The 15218-nt window shown below is 41.6% G+C and overlaps 1 protein-coding gene across 3 annotated transcripts in view; it reads left to right on the top strand.

Moving 5' to 3' along the window:
- Positions 1–15218, top strand: part of snx29 (sorting nexin 29) — a 245953-nt gene that overhangs the window by 210248 nt on the left and 20487 nt on the right. For all 3 annotated transcript variants that reach the window (XR_004566372.1, XM_034193391.1, XM_034193390.1), the window contains one exon: positions 4709–4849. Coding sequence is in view for 2 of the 3 variants with exons in the window: in XM_034193391.1 (XP_034049282.1) it covers positions 4709–4849 (141 nt within the window). In the remaining variant the exon portion in view is untranslated. The remainder of the gene's footprint in view (positions 1–4708; positions 4850–15218) is intronic.

Here is a 15218-nt window from a genome sequence, read left to right as displayed (position 1 = left end):
CTGAGTGACCATGCACTAAGGAGAGACTAGTGAGGGAAGCCACCAAAATACCTGTGACAACTTTGAAGGACTTATAGGCTTCTGTGGTTGTGAGTGTGAAAACTGTGCACAGTGCAACTTTTGTCTGTTGCAGCACCAGTCACACCTTAATTTTTAGAGAAGGATTTTTATATAAGAAAACAGAATGAATCTAGGCTCATGTGCTCCATGTGCCATCTGAGAATTGGAAACTAACTGAAATTTTACATCTTCTTTCTAAGAAAGTCTTTCTGTGTTCCACTCCACCATGAAGCTGTGTAACCCATGATGGAACAAACACAAAGTTGCACGATGTACAGTTTCTCCAATCACAGCTACAGAAGCCTGTAACACCTTCAGAGACATCTGGGTGTTTTGGTGGCTTCCCTCACTAGTCTTTGTGCACAGTAAGTGCCTACTTCAGACAGTTGTATCATACCATACTATTGTACCATACTCTTTGAATTTCTGTGATACATATACATCTATGAGAGAATAAAAAAACTGCTCAGAAACACCCAAAGATGTTGTAAGAGGTTATAAAGACAAGGGAGGGCACTGTACAAAGTATTAGAGAACGTTACAAAAAAAGGTGGGGTGCAAACTCTGATTATTTCATGCCAACTTTGTTTTTGTGCACTTTTGTTACTTTTTTATGGAGTGCATTTGTAAGACCTGAATTGGTATTAAGTACTATTTTGACTGTGGGGGGCTTTTACTCTTTTTGCCATTTCATTGTAAAGAGATGTGAATTGCTCCCCTTTTGCCCAGTTTGGGCAGATGAAGTTAGTATCTGGCATGGCTGAGGCTGGTCAACAATACAATACATATCACAATACAGAGAGTATCACAATACACCTGTCGTGATTCGATACATATCACGATACAGCTATCATGATTTCATACATAACACAATATATCATTACATCTCTGTTCCAGTCATCGATTACGGGGTGGAGCAGTGCACGAACTCAGCAGTACAGCGTTTATCACAATACATCTGTCATGATTCAATACATATCACGATATCATTAATCTCTATTCCATAAATGTATTAGTGGTGGAACAATACACTACCTCAACGATAAGACGCGTATCACATTACACTTGCACAATAGATACTTTAATCACTGTTCACTGTAATTGTGTAGAGAATAATCTGCGGGGAACATTTAATTAAACAAATTATAAATTGTAATCCTTGATATCTGTTTCCTATCCATATATTATGTTATATCATAATAGTATAATTATTTATGATTATTCTGCCGGATGTCATTATTTCTTCCATACAATAGCTGACTTTTCATGATATCACAATACTCATTTCAAAAAGCGATACAATTCGATACTGCACAGACGTTCACCACGATGCTGCTTAACTCATTGGTTTGTAAACTTGTTCAAACATCACGTCTTGTGGTAACCGTGAGAATTTGTTGGACTTGTCAGGTCTTGAAGTTCGGGGGCATTTCAGTGGCCATATGGGCTATTTAAAATCTCAAGCATGTCGACTTCCTTCTGTGAGCAGTAATGTATAATATCTGTCCCTGATTGACGCGCAGCAGTCATTGTTCTGTGTAGCATTCACTTTGATTTTGATGTGCCTATTTCTGGTACACGCTGGTATAATTGAGGCACTCGTGCAGACAGGGACGTGTGGAAGTTCTGCTTTTTGATCTACAGGTTCGGATTTTGAATATTATGAGTTTCTTTGTGAAGGTGATTAAAATGTCAGGGTCCTTTCAGTTACAAGCAGGTGATAAATGAAAGCAACACATTGAATAAGGTCATACCAGCAATTTGCAACACAAATTTAATTTGTGAAATCACTAATCTGAGAGCAGCTTGGTGTTTATTCTGTGACCAAATACTGGTTTGATACATTTGCTTGCAGGAACACTTACATTACATACTGCTGTGTGTGTGTGTGTGTGTGTGTGTGTGTGTGTGTGTGTGTGTGTGTGTGTGTGTGTGTGTGTGTGTGTGTGTGTGTGTGTGTGTGTGTGTGTGTGTGTGTGTGTGACATTCTGAGATTTTATGAGATCCTCAACAACTTTCTGGTGATCATAGCCGGCCTATACTCAGATACTTTGAGTGCCATGGGGTGAAGTACTGGTGTATTTCTGGGATGTGTTCTGGCTCCAAACACATTTTTCTATATCTGTTTCTTCCGGTTAAGGTACACAGAGGTGTTGGTGCCTATGCTTGTAGTCATTGGGCAAGAGATGGGGTACAGCCTACACAGGCCACCAGTCCATCACAGGACCACATATAGACAGATAAATTAATTTGCTGCCCCACTCGCACCTATGGCCAATTTCAAGTTTCCAGTTCACCTAACTTGTATGCCTTTGGAAGTAGGAGGAATCAGGAGCACCCGGAGGAAACCACGCAAACACAAAGAGAACATGCAAACTCCACACAGACAGGTCCGTGTCGGAAGTGAACCTGGGACTTTCTCACTGATCCACCATGTTGGCCAAAAAATAGACCATATACCATCTTTAAAGCACGCGTCTTTCACGATACCTCTGTTGTAAAACCATACAGCAGCTTGACATACGAGTGGGACCATATGCCACGCTTTGTGCTGGACTTATTACTGTCAGACATACAAATGTACACACACAACACTGATCTCAACGCCGCTTTGCCTGTACTCAGGGACAGGTTAAGGGGTCAATACCTTCCAAGCTCAGGAGCCCCCAAACACAAAGATTCCAAAGATTGGTACACAGTCCACAGTTCAGTCTCAGTGCATCTGCAAGCTTGCAAAATAAAAGTAGGTAAGAACTTCTCTGTGTCTGTGTAGGTCAAATAAAATGCAGAGATGACAAGTCTTCAGTCCATTAGCGGCCTTGTCGGCTCCCATCCTGTCATCTACTGCTGTCATTCAGTCGACTCAGGTCTTTACTTTACTGCAGCTGCTAGTTCATCTCAGCAGACACATTGAATCACAGCCATTATGTCTTTGTGTTTCTTTGATAATATGTCCAGTATAATAATCAAATATCAAAGCAAAAAATCTGCACACCCTGAACACTCCGTGCAAAAAGCTTTATTTGGATACAGATGGCAGTCGTAGCAGTACCGATGTTTCGTGCACTGCCCTTCTTCAGACACTTGCTGTGATTTCACATTCACCCCTTCACTCTCGTCATTCTCCCATCATGCATTGTGCATCGCTAGCCCGTCATGATGCAACCCTACAGAATCACCAACCGTGGTGATTCAACGCCAATGTCGTGACTGACAGTGACACCACAAAGCTCCATCCAGCTCCCGCCAGCGATTTCTTGAACTCGACTGAGAAGTTTCATGACACCATACATTTTCCTCGGGTTTTGAATACTTATGACAGCTTCACATTGCCCCTCTCCCATCATGCACTGCACATTTGTAGTCCATCATATCTTTGCTGAGCTTCCGGGAGCAGCACAGCTCCCACTGGATGGTTTCTTGGAATTACTGAACATTTCTTTCCGTGCTACTGCGAGGTTTTTTTTTCCTTTCTTACTGGTGACCGCGATCTGTGCCATGTGCCCAATGTGTTTTTGTTTTCTTGTTTTTTGAGTTGCATGGTGCCTCCGATGATATTTTTTTTTCCTATCCATTTTTGTTTTTGTGTACCTGAATCAAGTCTTCGTGTGTGTGTGTGTGTGTGTGTGTGTGTGTGTGTGTGTGTGGTGTGTGTGTGTGTGTGTGTGTGTGTGTGTGTGTGTGTGTGTGTGTGTGTGTGTGTGTGTGTGTGTGTGTGGTGTGTGTGTGAGTGAGTGAGGGTTTTGAAATTGAATTCTCCAAACTTGTTCCGCTCTCTTTTGTCTTGCCGCTCTCTACAGTGAAAATTGGAGCTATCTGGTTTTTTCTCGCTCTCTTTCTGCCTCTCTTCCTGGTAATAGGCTCATCTTTTCTCTCTCTGCTCCCTCCATCTTCAGTGGGTCTGAATAAAGCAGCTAATGGTGCATGGAAATGGTGCCACAGTCACATCTATAGACACTTTCTCTGTTATGTGTTGCAGGATGTAAATGAAAATACACATTTAGCAGGACCTGAGGTAGTCATTCTTTCATCATCCCAATTCAGTTATTGTGAGCTGCTGTAAGAGCTTAATGACAAACAGAAAATATAAAAAGTAATAAGCCTATGATGCTACTAAAGCCACTTTACCATTGGGGGGTGCAAGGGGAGGTTGGACTCTTTTGTTCCCTCTTAAAATAAAAAAATATATAATGTCTGCTGAAGAGTTTGTTTTTCTGTCTTTTGTAGGATTGTTCAAGAACATATAACCAAAGCTTTATGACAGTGGAAGATGGGGGGGCGGGTGGGGGGGGGGGGGGGGCGCTTAGAAGATCCCCAGTGACTAAAATAAAAATTGCGTGTTAATGTTGATGGCTGGATACTCAGTATTTAGTGTCCCAGATTGCTTTAGAATGCAGAAAAAAGACTATGGATTTTTAAAATGTTCTGAAGTAAAGCAAGCCCCCCCCCCCCCCCCCCATGTTGGTAGGTTTAAAACAAACAGAATCATCAAATTGATCCTGTATGCATCTTCGATTGATGATACTTGTACTGGTTTGTTGGTATTGTAAATACCAAGCAGCACCAGTGTGAGAAGATGTCTCTATAGTGAAAAGTGGTAATTTTGTGATGAAACGGTGGTAACCTTATCCTTTATTACTGTCCTCAGGTGTACATCCGCATCCTGGACAATGAGTGGAATGTGTACAGGCGTTACACAGAGTTTAGAGCATTGCACAACCATCTGAGAAGCCAGTTCCCACAGGTGGACACCTTCAACTTCCCACCCAAGAAAGCCATTGGGAACAAGGTAAGCCAGCGGTGGCCCTCAGTGGCTTCAGTCAGTGTTGGCGTGTTCCTTTGTGACACTCAATGAATGTGTAGAAGACAAAATGTGACCTGCTGTTTTGGGGAAAATTACATGGCTTCCTGCATATGATTGCCTGTTCACTTCTCCATTTTTCTGTGGACCAACAGTCTGTGTCCATCTGATGATTGCTTTTATCCAAACTGCATCAAATAACATCCACAATGTTGTCAAATGCATATTTACGTGTTTTCATTTGGTTGTTTTTGGATTTTTAAAAAATCTCATGTTAAGTAACAGCATACACTGTGGTGTGCACATGTGCACTCTTCCAGGTAAAAGCTATTACAAAGTGAGTTCCATATGCAGAAAAAAGTGGGACTTGTACTTGGTTGAGACTTGTGTTTTTTGTGTGTGTGTGTTTCTTAAGGAAAGTCCATGAAAGAAAACCTCCTCAAAATTGATATCTCAAATAATTTTTCAAAGCTCTCGTTTGAGGTCAGTCTGTGTCAACTTTAAACTGATCAGACAATAATAATTATCAGGTCTAGAGGTCGGGTTCGGCTGGACGCAATTGCAGGACTCTGACAACTGGCTCTGTAGGTGAAAGCAGTTTAGTAAAACAGTAAACTGGGTCTGGTACACAGTGAAGCAGTCTAACAAGAGTAACAAAAACAGAATCATCAGGCAGAAGGCGTGGTCGAGGATACAGGCAGGTAGTCGTAACACACTTGAGGCTAGCAGGTCGAGAATACAGAAACAGAGCTGGAAAGAAGGCAAAGGGCACATCCATCTGGCGAAGAACAAGGAGAACTGAGGAGCTAAAATACACCCAGGTGATGAGGTGCTGATAAGGATATGTGCACGGAATGAACCAGAAAGAGGGCGTGACCAGAGAGAGAGGGAAACACCCACCACCAAGAGTCAGCAGGGAAAGACGAGAGAAAAAGGGACAGACAGACCCCAACAGGAAAACCCCCAGCAAGAGACTCAACAAAACCAAACCAAAAACAGAAAACAAAACCCCAATCCTGACAATAATGTCCAAGAACAACAACAGTGGTATCAAGAATTATGGGTCATTGTTAAACAGCTTTATTTTTCTTACGTCACTGTTCGCATTCTCCATCTCAAACAAACTTCTATTTCTTTCACAGCTTTCGTATCCACTCCCTTATCAGATCTAGTGGAGCAGATAAGTATGACTTTTTTCAGAATTGTTCACTTGGTGATAAAAGCATCAGATTTGGCATGAATGGTCTTCATAAATCAGTGTTGTGCTGGCCACTTAAAAATCCAGTATGGTGGCCAGGTAGGAGTCAGTGAAGTATTACACAGAGGTCAAAATTGAAAAATGCTCCAGTCATATTGAAAAGTATAACACATTGTGTCTGATCATAAATATTCCAAAAGGTATAGTTTGAACTATCTATGACTGAATGTCATGGAGTTAGGGGATAAAAACAGCAAGAATGGTGACAAAGGTCAGTTTTAGTTTGTACAGGGGTCAAAAGTTAAAGTTGCTCCAATTTTTGTAAAATGTGATGCAAATTATTGGTTGAGTTAATAGGGTTTTTAAAAAAGAATAGTTTGCACCATGTGTCATGCTCATTTATCACGTTACAGGGTAACATATGTCACATGTCATAGAATCCAGTGTACGTTCACATTGTTCGACATTTTACTTTAACTTTTGACTTCTGTACAAACTGAAATTGACCTTTGTCGCCATTCTTGCTGTTTTAACCTCATAATTCCATAACATTCAGTCACAGATAGTCCAAACTATACCTTTCTGGAATCTTTGTGATCAGACACACAATGTGTTATACTTTTCAATATGATTGGAGCATTTTTAAATTTTGACCTGGCCGCCATATTGGATTTTAAAGTGGCCAGAACTTTTTTCTCAAACACTGATTTATGAAGAACATTCATGCCAATTCTGATGCTTGTATCACCATGTGAAGGATTGTTTCAGTTATCTGCTGCACTAATCCAGTGGATTGGAGCTCCACTTGATTAGATTTGTGATGACGTTTGAACTCTATTTTTCTTGGGTCCTAAGTAGCGTCTCATTTACTTGGACCAAAGTTCACCAGTCAAAACCTCTACTTTGTCAAAGCCTTTGTCACTCAGTTTCAGTTTTTCTGACAGTCACAAACCAGTTTCAGTTTTTCTGACAGTTACAAACCCAGAGTTGTTGTTCAGCTGCAGGAGTCCAGCACCACTTGAGCTTCTGAGGTTTGCTTCCCTCTTTAGGAATGACTGAAGAAGGCACTCGTCTCTCTGTATCCTGACTTCCCCGCTTCCTCACACTGCTTCTCCAACCATTGCAAGATAATTTGCTGCTGACCTCAGTTCTCTCACTGGTTGGATTTGATAGCTTCAGCCTGACTTTCCGCCTTCAAAGTTACCGTGTTTTCATGGAAACAAACTGGACTGAAAATGCAGTTTGTGCCTGTGTGTGGTTGACTGTCATCAAAGCTCTGGAAGCACTTCACACTGCAGCTTAGTGAGAATTTCTGCTGTCCTTTGTTGAGTAAGTTGGTCTTCACTGCAGACAAAGCTGGCCCGGCTTAGGTATTGTTTAACAGATGGCTATATTTCTAACTCAGTAGATGGTCCACAGCCATTTCACTGGACAACACGATTTAGCTTGCATGGAGTTTTTCAACGGATTTTGGGTAATTTGGGGCATTGACTCCGAATCTGGTGTTAGTTGTTGCCAATCACATCACATTTTTGAGATATGAAAACATAATTCTTGTATCAGGCACTGAAGCAAAAGCTGCAGTCTCCCACACCTCTTCAGCGTCATAAACAATATTACGGCTCTTGTTCACATTTCGTGAACCTGGTTTAAAAACTATGCTTTTGAAGCTGTTTTTGTAACATGATTAATGGTGTCAAACTTGTGACTGAATGAGCAACCTTTGCGTAATCCATCAATACGTAACATGCAGATTGCAAAAAAATGTGATGTGATGGAGGAAATCTGCACCCCAAAATTACCCTAAATCAGTTCTCAAAGTCCATGCAAGAAAAAAATGTATTTATTTATTTATTTTTTATTTTTTTGACCAGTGCAATCTAAAATTTATAATCTATAATCATTAGCAGTTTGACAACAAAACAAAAAGACAAGAGGCAGAGTTAAAGATGTTGTGATTCTCTTTGGGGGTGATGAGGATGGACAGGATTAGGAATGAAGGTATCAGAGGGACAGCTCAGGTGTGATGGTTTGGAGACAAAGCCAGAGAGGTGAGATTGAGATGGTTTGGACATGTGCAGAGGGAGGGACCCAGGGTATATAGGGAGAAGGATGCTGAGGATGGAGCCACCAGGTAGGAGGAGAAGAGGGAGGTTTATGGATGTGCTGAGGGAGGACATGCAGGTGGTTGGTGTGATGGAGGAAGATACAGAGGACAGGGTGAGATGGAAACGACTGATCTGCTGTGGCACCCCCTAAAGGGAGCAGCCAAAAGAAGTAGTAGTAGTAGTTTGACATGGTGACCAAAGTAGCTGGGGGCCATTGCATCATTTAAGGCCATTTCATATGGTCGTGCAGCCATCTTTGCTGTTATTTGATGCAAAACATGTTTTGGTCAACAATTGGATAAATGGCACCCCCATGTTGTGTCGTGTGTGTGTGTGTGTGTGGGTAGTAAAATGCAGAAAACATTTTCTTGACTCACCACTTTTTCACCTATTGGTGCATATGAGAGCAGCTGGTAGTGGTGTAGCACATGATGACGTGTTGACAAATTCTGTATGCAGCACTGCAACCACTATGTTAAAATAATCAACTTTTTAGCTGTTATTTAATGTATATACTCTAGATAGGAATGCTTTTTTGTTGGTTCTGATTATTTATTTATTTATTTTTTTTATCAAAAAGTCCTGCAGTTGAAGTTATGCTGCATATCTTTGATTCTGCTGTACCTACATTTGTTGTATTTTGGTGTTACAGGCTTTCATGAGAGAGAAAATGAATGTGACCAACAGTAGTGGTAGGAATTTGATGACAGAGGATCACCCAATGTGACCATTGTGTCACCTATTTTAAGTGATTGTTCTAAATTGAGAAAAGAAATATAAAATATCTTGACGGTCGATAGATAGATTAGGGCAGTGTCTGCTGTTTTTTTATGGACGCTGTACCATACCGTCGTGGTGAAGCAGGAGCTGATCTAGAAGGTGAGGCTCTCATTTTACCAGTCGATTTTTGTTCCTGTCCTCATCTCATGAGCTCTGCATAATGACCGAAAGAATATGGTTGTGGATACAAGCGGCAGAAATGAGATTTCTCTGTCAAACATCTGGGCGTACACTCCTGGTGGGGTGAGAAGTTCAACTATCCGGGAGGGATTCTGAGTAGAGCTGCTGCTTCTTTGTTTCAAAAGGAGCCAGCTGAGGTGGTTTAGGCATCTGGTAAGGATGCCCCCTGGTTGTCTGTCTCCCTAAGGAGGTCTTTCAGGCACGGCCAACTGGGAGGAGGCCCCGGGGAAGACCCAGGACACGCTGGAGGGATTATATTCCCCAACTGGTTTAGAAATACCTTGGGATCGCCCCGGGAAGAGATACAGGATTTGGCTGAGAATAGGGAAGTGTGGGGTGAGCTGCTTGGTGTACTGCCACTGTTGTAGATAATCAATGAGTTTGTGTTTATACATGATAATCTTTGTCATACCAACCACTATGAACTCTGTTTCTGTGTCCTTCTAAATGTCTTTTAGTTCATCATTTTGTGTTCTTTTAATAGACTTCTCATTTCTCATTTTCTTGCATTTTGATGCCACATTATCTACCCAAAAAATGCTTTCAACTGTTTTTGCTGCAGTGTTTTTGATCTCACTTAAAATTTTAAATCACTTTTTATGAGCCTTTTGAGGCCTCTTTGTCTCCCCCACACACATTGTGTTTATTCTGTTTTGTATCGCTGTGAAAATGTGCCGTCCTCACAGTGATGTTTGTGTGTGGAAGCTGAATCACACCGATCCATCTGTCAGGCAGTTTGATACCAACAAACCTAAGTTTGTCAGCACAGAACCTCCAGTCGGGCTCCAGCCAGCCAGATTTATTAAGACGAATGTAATGTTTGTAATGTTTGTTTAATCTTGTTTGGTCTTTGTTTTGTCAGAACACATTATTCAGGTCAGATCCCCTTTTTCCCCTTTGTTTAGTGTGTGTGTGTGTGTGTGTGTGTGTGTGTGTGTGTGTGTGTGTGTGTGTGTGTGTGTGTGTGTGTGTGTGTGTGTGTGTGTGTGTGTGTGTGTGTGTGTGTGAACGGTATTTTGGATGATGCAACAGACATTTTTTTTATCTATTACATAATAGTTTCCATCGATATGAAGACTAACTGCTACAGCAATCTAACATTTGACCCCAGTGGTCTTGGTGTGTTCCCAAATGATTCACCTCTGGCTGACCTTGGCAGGGCAGTTCTGGGATCCAAGTAAGTGTGTGCGACATAAAATTCCTTGCCAAAATGAATGTTTAAATGGCAAATTTGCATCGAAAAGCGCCGTCTGAGGTGGTTTGAGTGATGATGACATTTGAAACTGCCCCATTTAAGCTTCAAACTATGACATCATGGAGGGGTTGTCCACTATACACTCACTGGCCAGTTTATTAGGTACACCTGTTCACTTGCTTGTTAACACAAATACCTAATCAGCCAATCACACGGCATCAGCTCAATGCATTTAGGCCTCTAGATGTAGATGAAAGGGGACTGAAGTGACTTGATCCGCATGTTGATTTTGGCAGACGTTTTACACCGGATGACCTTCATGATGCAACTCCCCTTACATGAAGAATGGGCAGGGGGGGTATTGAACCAGGAACCTTCACACTAGAATCAAGCGCACTTCAGATCCACTACACAGGTGCAAAGTCTAATCTTTATTGATTTGTCACTTTTTAAGAGTTTAAGTTTTTTTTATTTTTTTTATGAGGGACTCTATTTTCCAAATAAATCTGAGGAACTCTTTGCCTGAAGGCCGCTATAGAGATGAAATGAGGGAGCAGGTGGAGTCTTTACAGAGTGGATCATTTTCAGGTTAGTGAAGTTTAGTTTGTGCATATGGAAGCAGAAAACTGCAGCCGTACTTCTCTGAGTGTGACTGAATTAATGTTTGTGTCGAACAAGATGTGTATGTGTGTTTGCAGTGTGTGTTTTGTGTATTTGTTTCTGTGCAGTTGTCTTGGTAATCTGAACGGCCACCGTGTTGTTTTCTTTTTATTTTGCTCTGCTCAGTGTTTGTTTCTTGCTCTTGTGGTGCTCTTTGTAGTGTCGGCGGCACTGAAGGTCTTCTCAGGTGGAGAGCGGAGCTGCTGCGGGATTCTCTGTTCTGCAGAAATGCTGCAGTTAGAATTAAGAAGTAGCAGTATAAACAGCGTGTACGTAAGTGCTACTTCGCAGAAGAAGAAGGATGGGCTTTATTGTTATTGTATGTACACTACCGAAAGTGTGTGCATCCTGCACAACCAAATTGTTCCTCTGTATTTAACCTGTCCTCACTCTGTTTAAACCTAATCTGGACACTAGGGGCAGCGGACAGCCTCAGCCCAGCGCTTTAGACCCAACTTCAGCTGTGAATGACCCGACACTAATGTGCGTGGTTTTGGTGGTGGGAGGAAACATGCAAAGTCCACACAGGAAGGTACTGGGCATGGGTGGAATCAGACCTCAGACCTTCTTGCCTTCACACCACTGTACACATTTGTACATATTAAAAAACAAACAAAAAAACGTTGCAGGGATCACAGAATTAACGCATTTGGACTGTCTGAAAATGGGCGGGACTACTGAGCTTTTTTTTTCCCACGTGGCTGTGAGTCATTCTTGCATTTTCATGCCAGAACCTTTAGAGGCGCTGTCGTGCAAACCACTGCTGTAAATCATCCAGAAAGATGAAGAATCCACTCTACAGTTACTGATCAGAGATGCCCCCCCTTTTTGAAAGAAATTCTCACACTAGAAACATCGCAGAGTGCCGGATCACCTGTGGATTCAAGTCATCGGTTGTCGTCACAAATTGGCATCATGTCACATCACTGCTGTGAGGAGAAAATGGTCTAAATGTATTTGTCTCACCTCACATCCTCACATCACCTTCATTTGCAGCTTTAGTTTTGGGGAGGACTCAAGTAAAGGACAAAAGTGAAGGTTGATGTGGATCCAGAAGAAACAAACAAACAAACAAACAGGATGCACCTTTCTATGGATACAGACTCTGATTTATTCACCACCAGCTTCCGCCATCATACTATAATTTTAGCAGTGTTTGTTTGTTTGTTTGTCCCCCTGCTCTGAATCTTCCCAGGTCCTTTGGCCAAAATATAGTATGTAGATGAAGGTTGACACTGGGGTTAATTTTGATAAAGGTCAAGGCATCTTGATTTTCAACCTAATTTGGACCAAACCTGGCAAACATGTAGATGGATTCCACAAATGCCCGAGTAAACATCAGCCAAAGGTCAATCATTTAGGTGAAGGTCAAAGTCGTTGGATCCAAAAGTCAGATTTCCACCCGTGTTATTTACCACGAAAAACAAGGTGGCCACACCCTTCATGATGCTATATTTAGCTTAGCTATCTGCTGTAGCACTTAGCGTCCTCATGCCCGCGGCGCCTGTTACATCATATGAACACATTCAAAGACCTGAGATAATGACTGTGTCATGTCAGGAAATTCAAAAATGAATATAAAATAGCTGCTTTTCAAGCTGTAACAACTGATGAGGAAATAAGACACATATTGCCAAATCTCATTTACACTCATTGGATTGATGGACACGCCCCCTAGGGTGAGGCGTGTTGTACATTTTATAAAGAAACTATTATTTTAAAAATTTATGTAGATATGAATAATTTTTAATGCATCAATTTATTTCAGCATGATTTTTAGTTACTGTTCTACAGATCTAAAGTTGATTGCCACGTGCACTCGTGCACGGCATCTCACTGTTCCGTGCAGCTAATGATGGAGAAACATTACTTTTAGTGATGCTTTATTTGATTTGTGATGAGAGAGACCTTGAAATGCTTTTTAGTTGCACTGTGAGTTTCTCGCTCTTATGAAGCTCAGCAGCATAGACTGTTAATGCAGATCAGGTATCAGGGTGGCGTGCACGTGCATACACCTCACTTTCCATCTTGCTATCTTTTAGTCTTAACAACTGCATGCCAAGGACTCTGTCTGTCTCACTGTTCTTTTATGGTTCACACGCACCAAAAATAATTGACAGCACTGAAAGATAGAAGCAGAAAAGTTGTCAACATGCTGCAGCTTCACTGCAGATTTAAGTCACAAGGAACCTGCAGAAGCATCGTGCACGTGTAATGGTGTGCCTGCACATGTGAACACACATTCTTGTGAGATAATCTGTGCAAACATCTGACTGATTTCCGCGGCACCTTATGTGCTGCTGCCCTGTGATGTTGAGCTAATGTGCCGCCTCGTGCAGTGTCAGGACTCATCACTGGCAGAATCTAGGAACTGCAAGAGAAGGTAAATCCACATGGTACGTGGGTGAGGCCGCTCCACACCAATCATCTAGTCAGTCCTACAAATAGTTGGACATCCACAAAGAAGTCACATGATCACGCTCATCTGAGTGTGTCATATTGAAATAGTTTGAAATATTAAAATGTCAGATTGCCAGAGCCATTACAGTCTGCATCGTCCTGGCAGTTTTAAAATGCAAAGCAGTGAGAAAAGTCCTGCTTTTAGGATCATTTGGATAATCAGCCGAGAGGAATAGCACTCATTTTTCCTTCTTGGTGAATTTAAAAGACACAAAGGACAAAAACATGGAGGCTAACGACATGCGCTGTCGCTGTGAGTTACTCCAAATCAGAAACTTAGTGGCACTTGGTGTATTTGCATGAAGCCTTTCAATGCCAATAATGACAATAATGGCGCCGTCAGAGTGAAGTCTGATCTAAGCAGCTGCATCACAACTGGGTGAATTAGAAAGCAAATGTGATTTAATGTTTTTCATTTGTTCTTTCAAAGCACTTCAATCACTCATTGGATCATCATTTAATCACTTGGGATGCATCTTTTGGATTTCTTTATTGTACAAAGAGAGAATTTGATTATTTGATCACTTGAAACAGACGTCTCGCCCCCTGCTGGGCCTCGTTACTTTCACATTCATTTGACAGATGCTTTTATCCAAAACAACTCCACAAGTCACTTCAGTATTTATGAGATTGCAGGATTCATATTGCAAATCAGTTAATTTATGACTTGTAAAAATTGTAATTTGAGATGCAAATTTACATTTTTGTCTGGCTGCGTAAGTAGTTGTTTGCCTGTGTGGTTCCATGGGGTGGTGGAAGCAGCGGCATGCAGCACAGTGCACACTCACAGAACCATATGTACCTGACCAGTATCAGTAAGAGTTATATTTTAATTATAGGAATGAGTCATTAATCTGGACCACGATGTTCAGGCTTTGCATCTCCGAGTGCTTGAGGCCAGTTGTTCCCAACCTGTTTGCTTGGAGCACCTTGTATTTGTATCCAAGAAAGGCTGATCCTTCCCCAAGTGTGTGTGTGTGTACATGTGCATTTATTTTTCCTCATACCACTTCATGCAACATTAAAATGATGTATTTACACTGCAACAACTGCATTAGCAAGCAGAGGATAATGAGCTGATTATTGTATGAGGCACAAAAGTAAACTGCTTCTTGTCATCACTGAACAGATGATCATAGCTGAGGTAAATGTGCAGTGCAATTAAACCTTCCAAAACTACATATTATTTATTTATACTACAAGCAACACTTTACCTAGCAGAGGCTATAGAGCTGATTAATGTTATTGTACGGCGCACAAAGAACTCTGCTAAGCTGAGCTCTTTTGGCCACTGACCAGACTAACATATCACATAGCTTTGTTTTATTGCTCTATTATTATGATTAATATTATTATTATCATAATTTTAAACTTTACTACATAATTGAAAATCAAAACATTAAATTTATTTTTAATGACCTCTCATGCAGCCCCTTTGTGGCCCACTAGCAGGCTGTGGCTTACGGGAATCACTGCTCTGGACCAACACCTCCCTAGTCTAATGCTGACAACCTCATAGTTGACCAAGCCTCACATGCTCTATGATCTTAAGGGGGGGGGCTCGAACCCCAGGTTGGGAACTAGGGATCCCAACTGTCCAGTCCAGACGATGGTACAACACGCACACTGATGCTAACTGGTTGATTTGTCAGAGCCCGACCCAGCGTGCAGAGCAAATGTTTTGCAGTCGCTCCTGTCAGACTGTCAGATCCCTGGTTAACGCCGTGACCGGGGAGAGGCAGAATGATGGCATGAAGTCCACGCTGCCAGACTCCA

The sequence above is a fragment of the Thalassophryne amazonica genome, chromosome 18, assembly GCF_902500255.1.
Source record: "Thalassophryne amazonica chromosome 18, fThaAma1.1, whole genome shotgun sequence".
In the NCBI taxonomy this organism is placed as follows: Eukaryota; Metazoa; Chordata; class Actinopteri; order Batrachoidiformes; family Batrachoididae; genus Thalassophryne; species Thalassophryne amazonica.
Note: the sequence above shows the minus strand (reverse complement) of the source record. Positions and strands in the feature narration are given on the sequence as shown.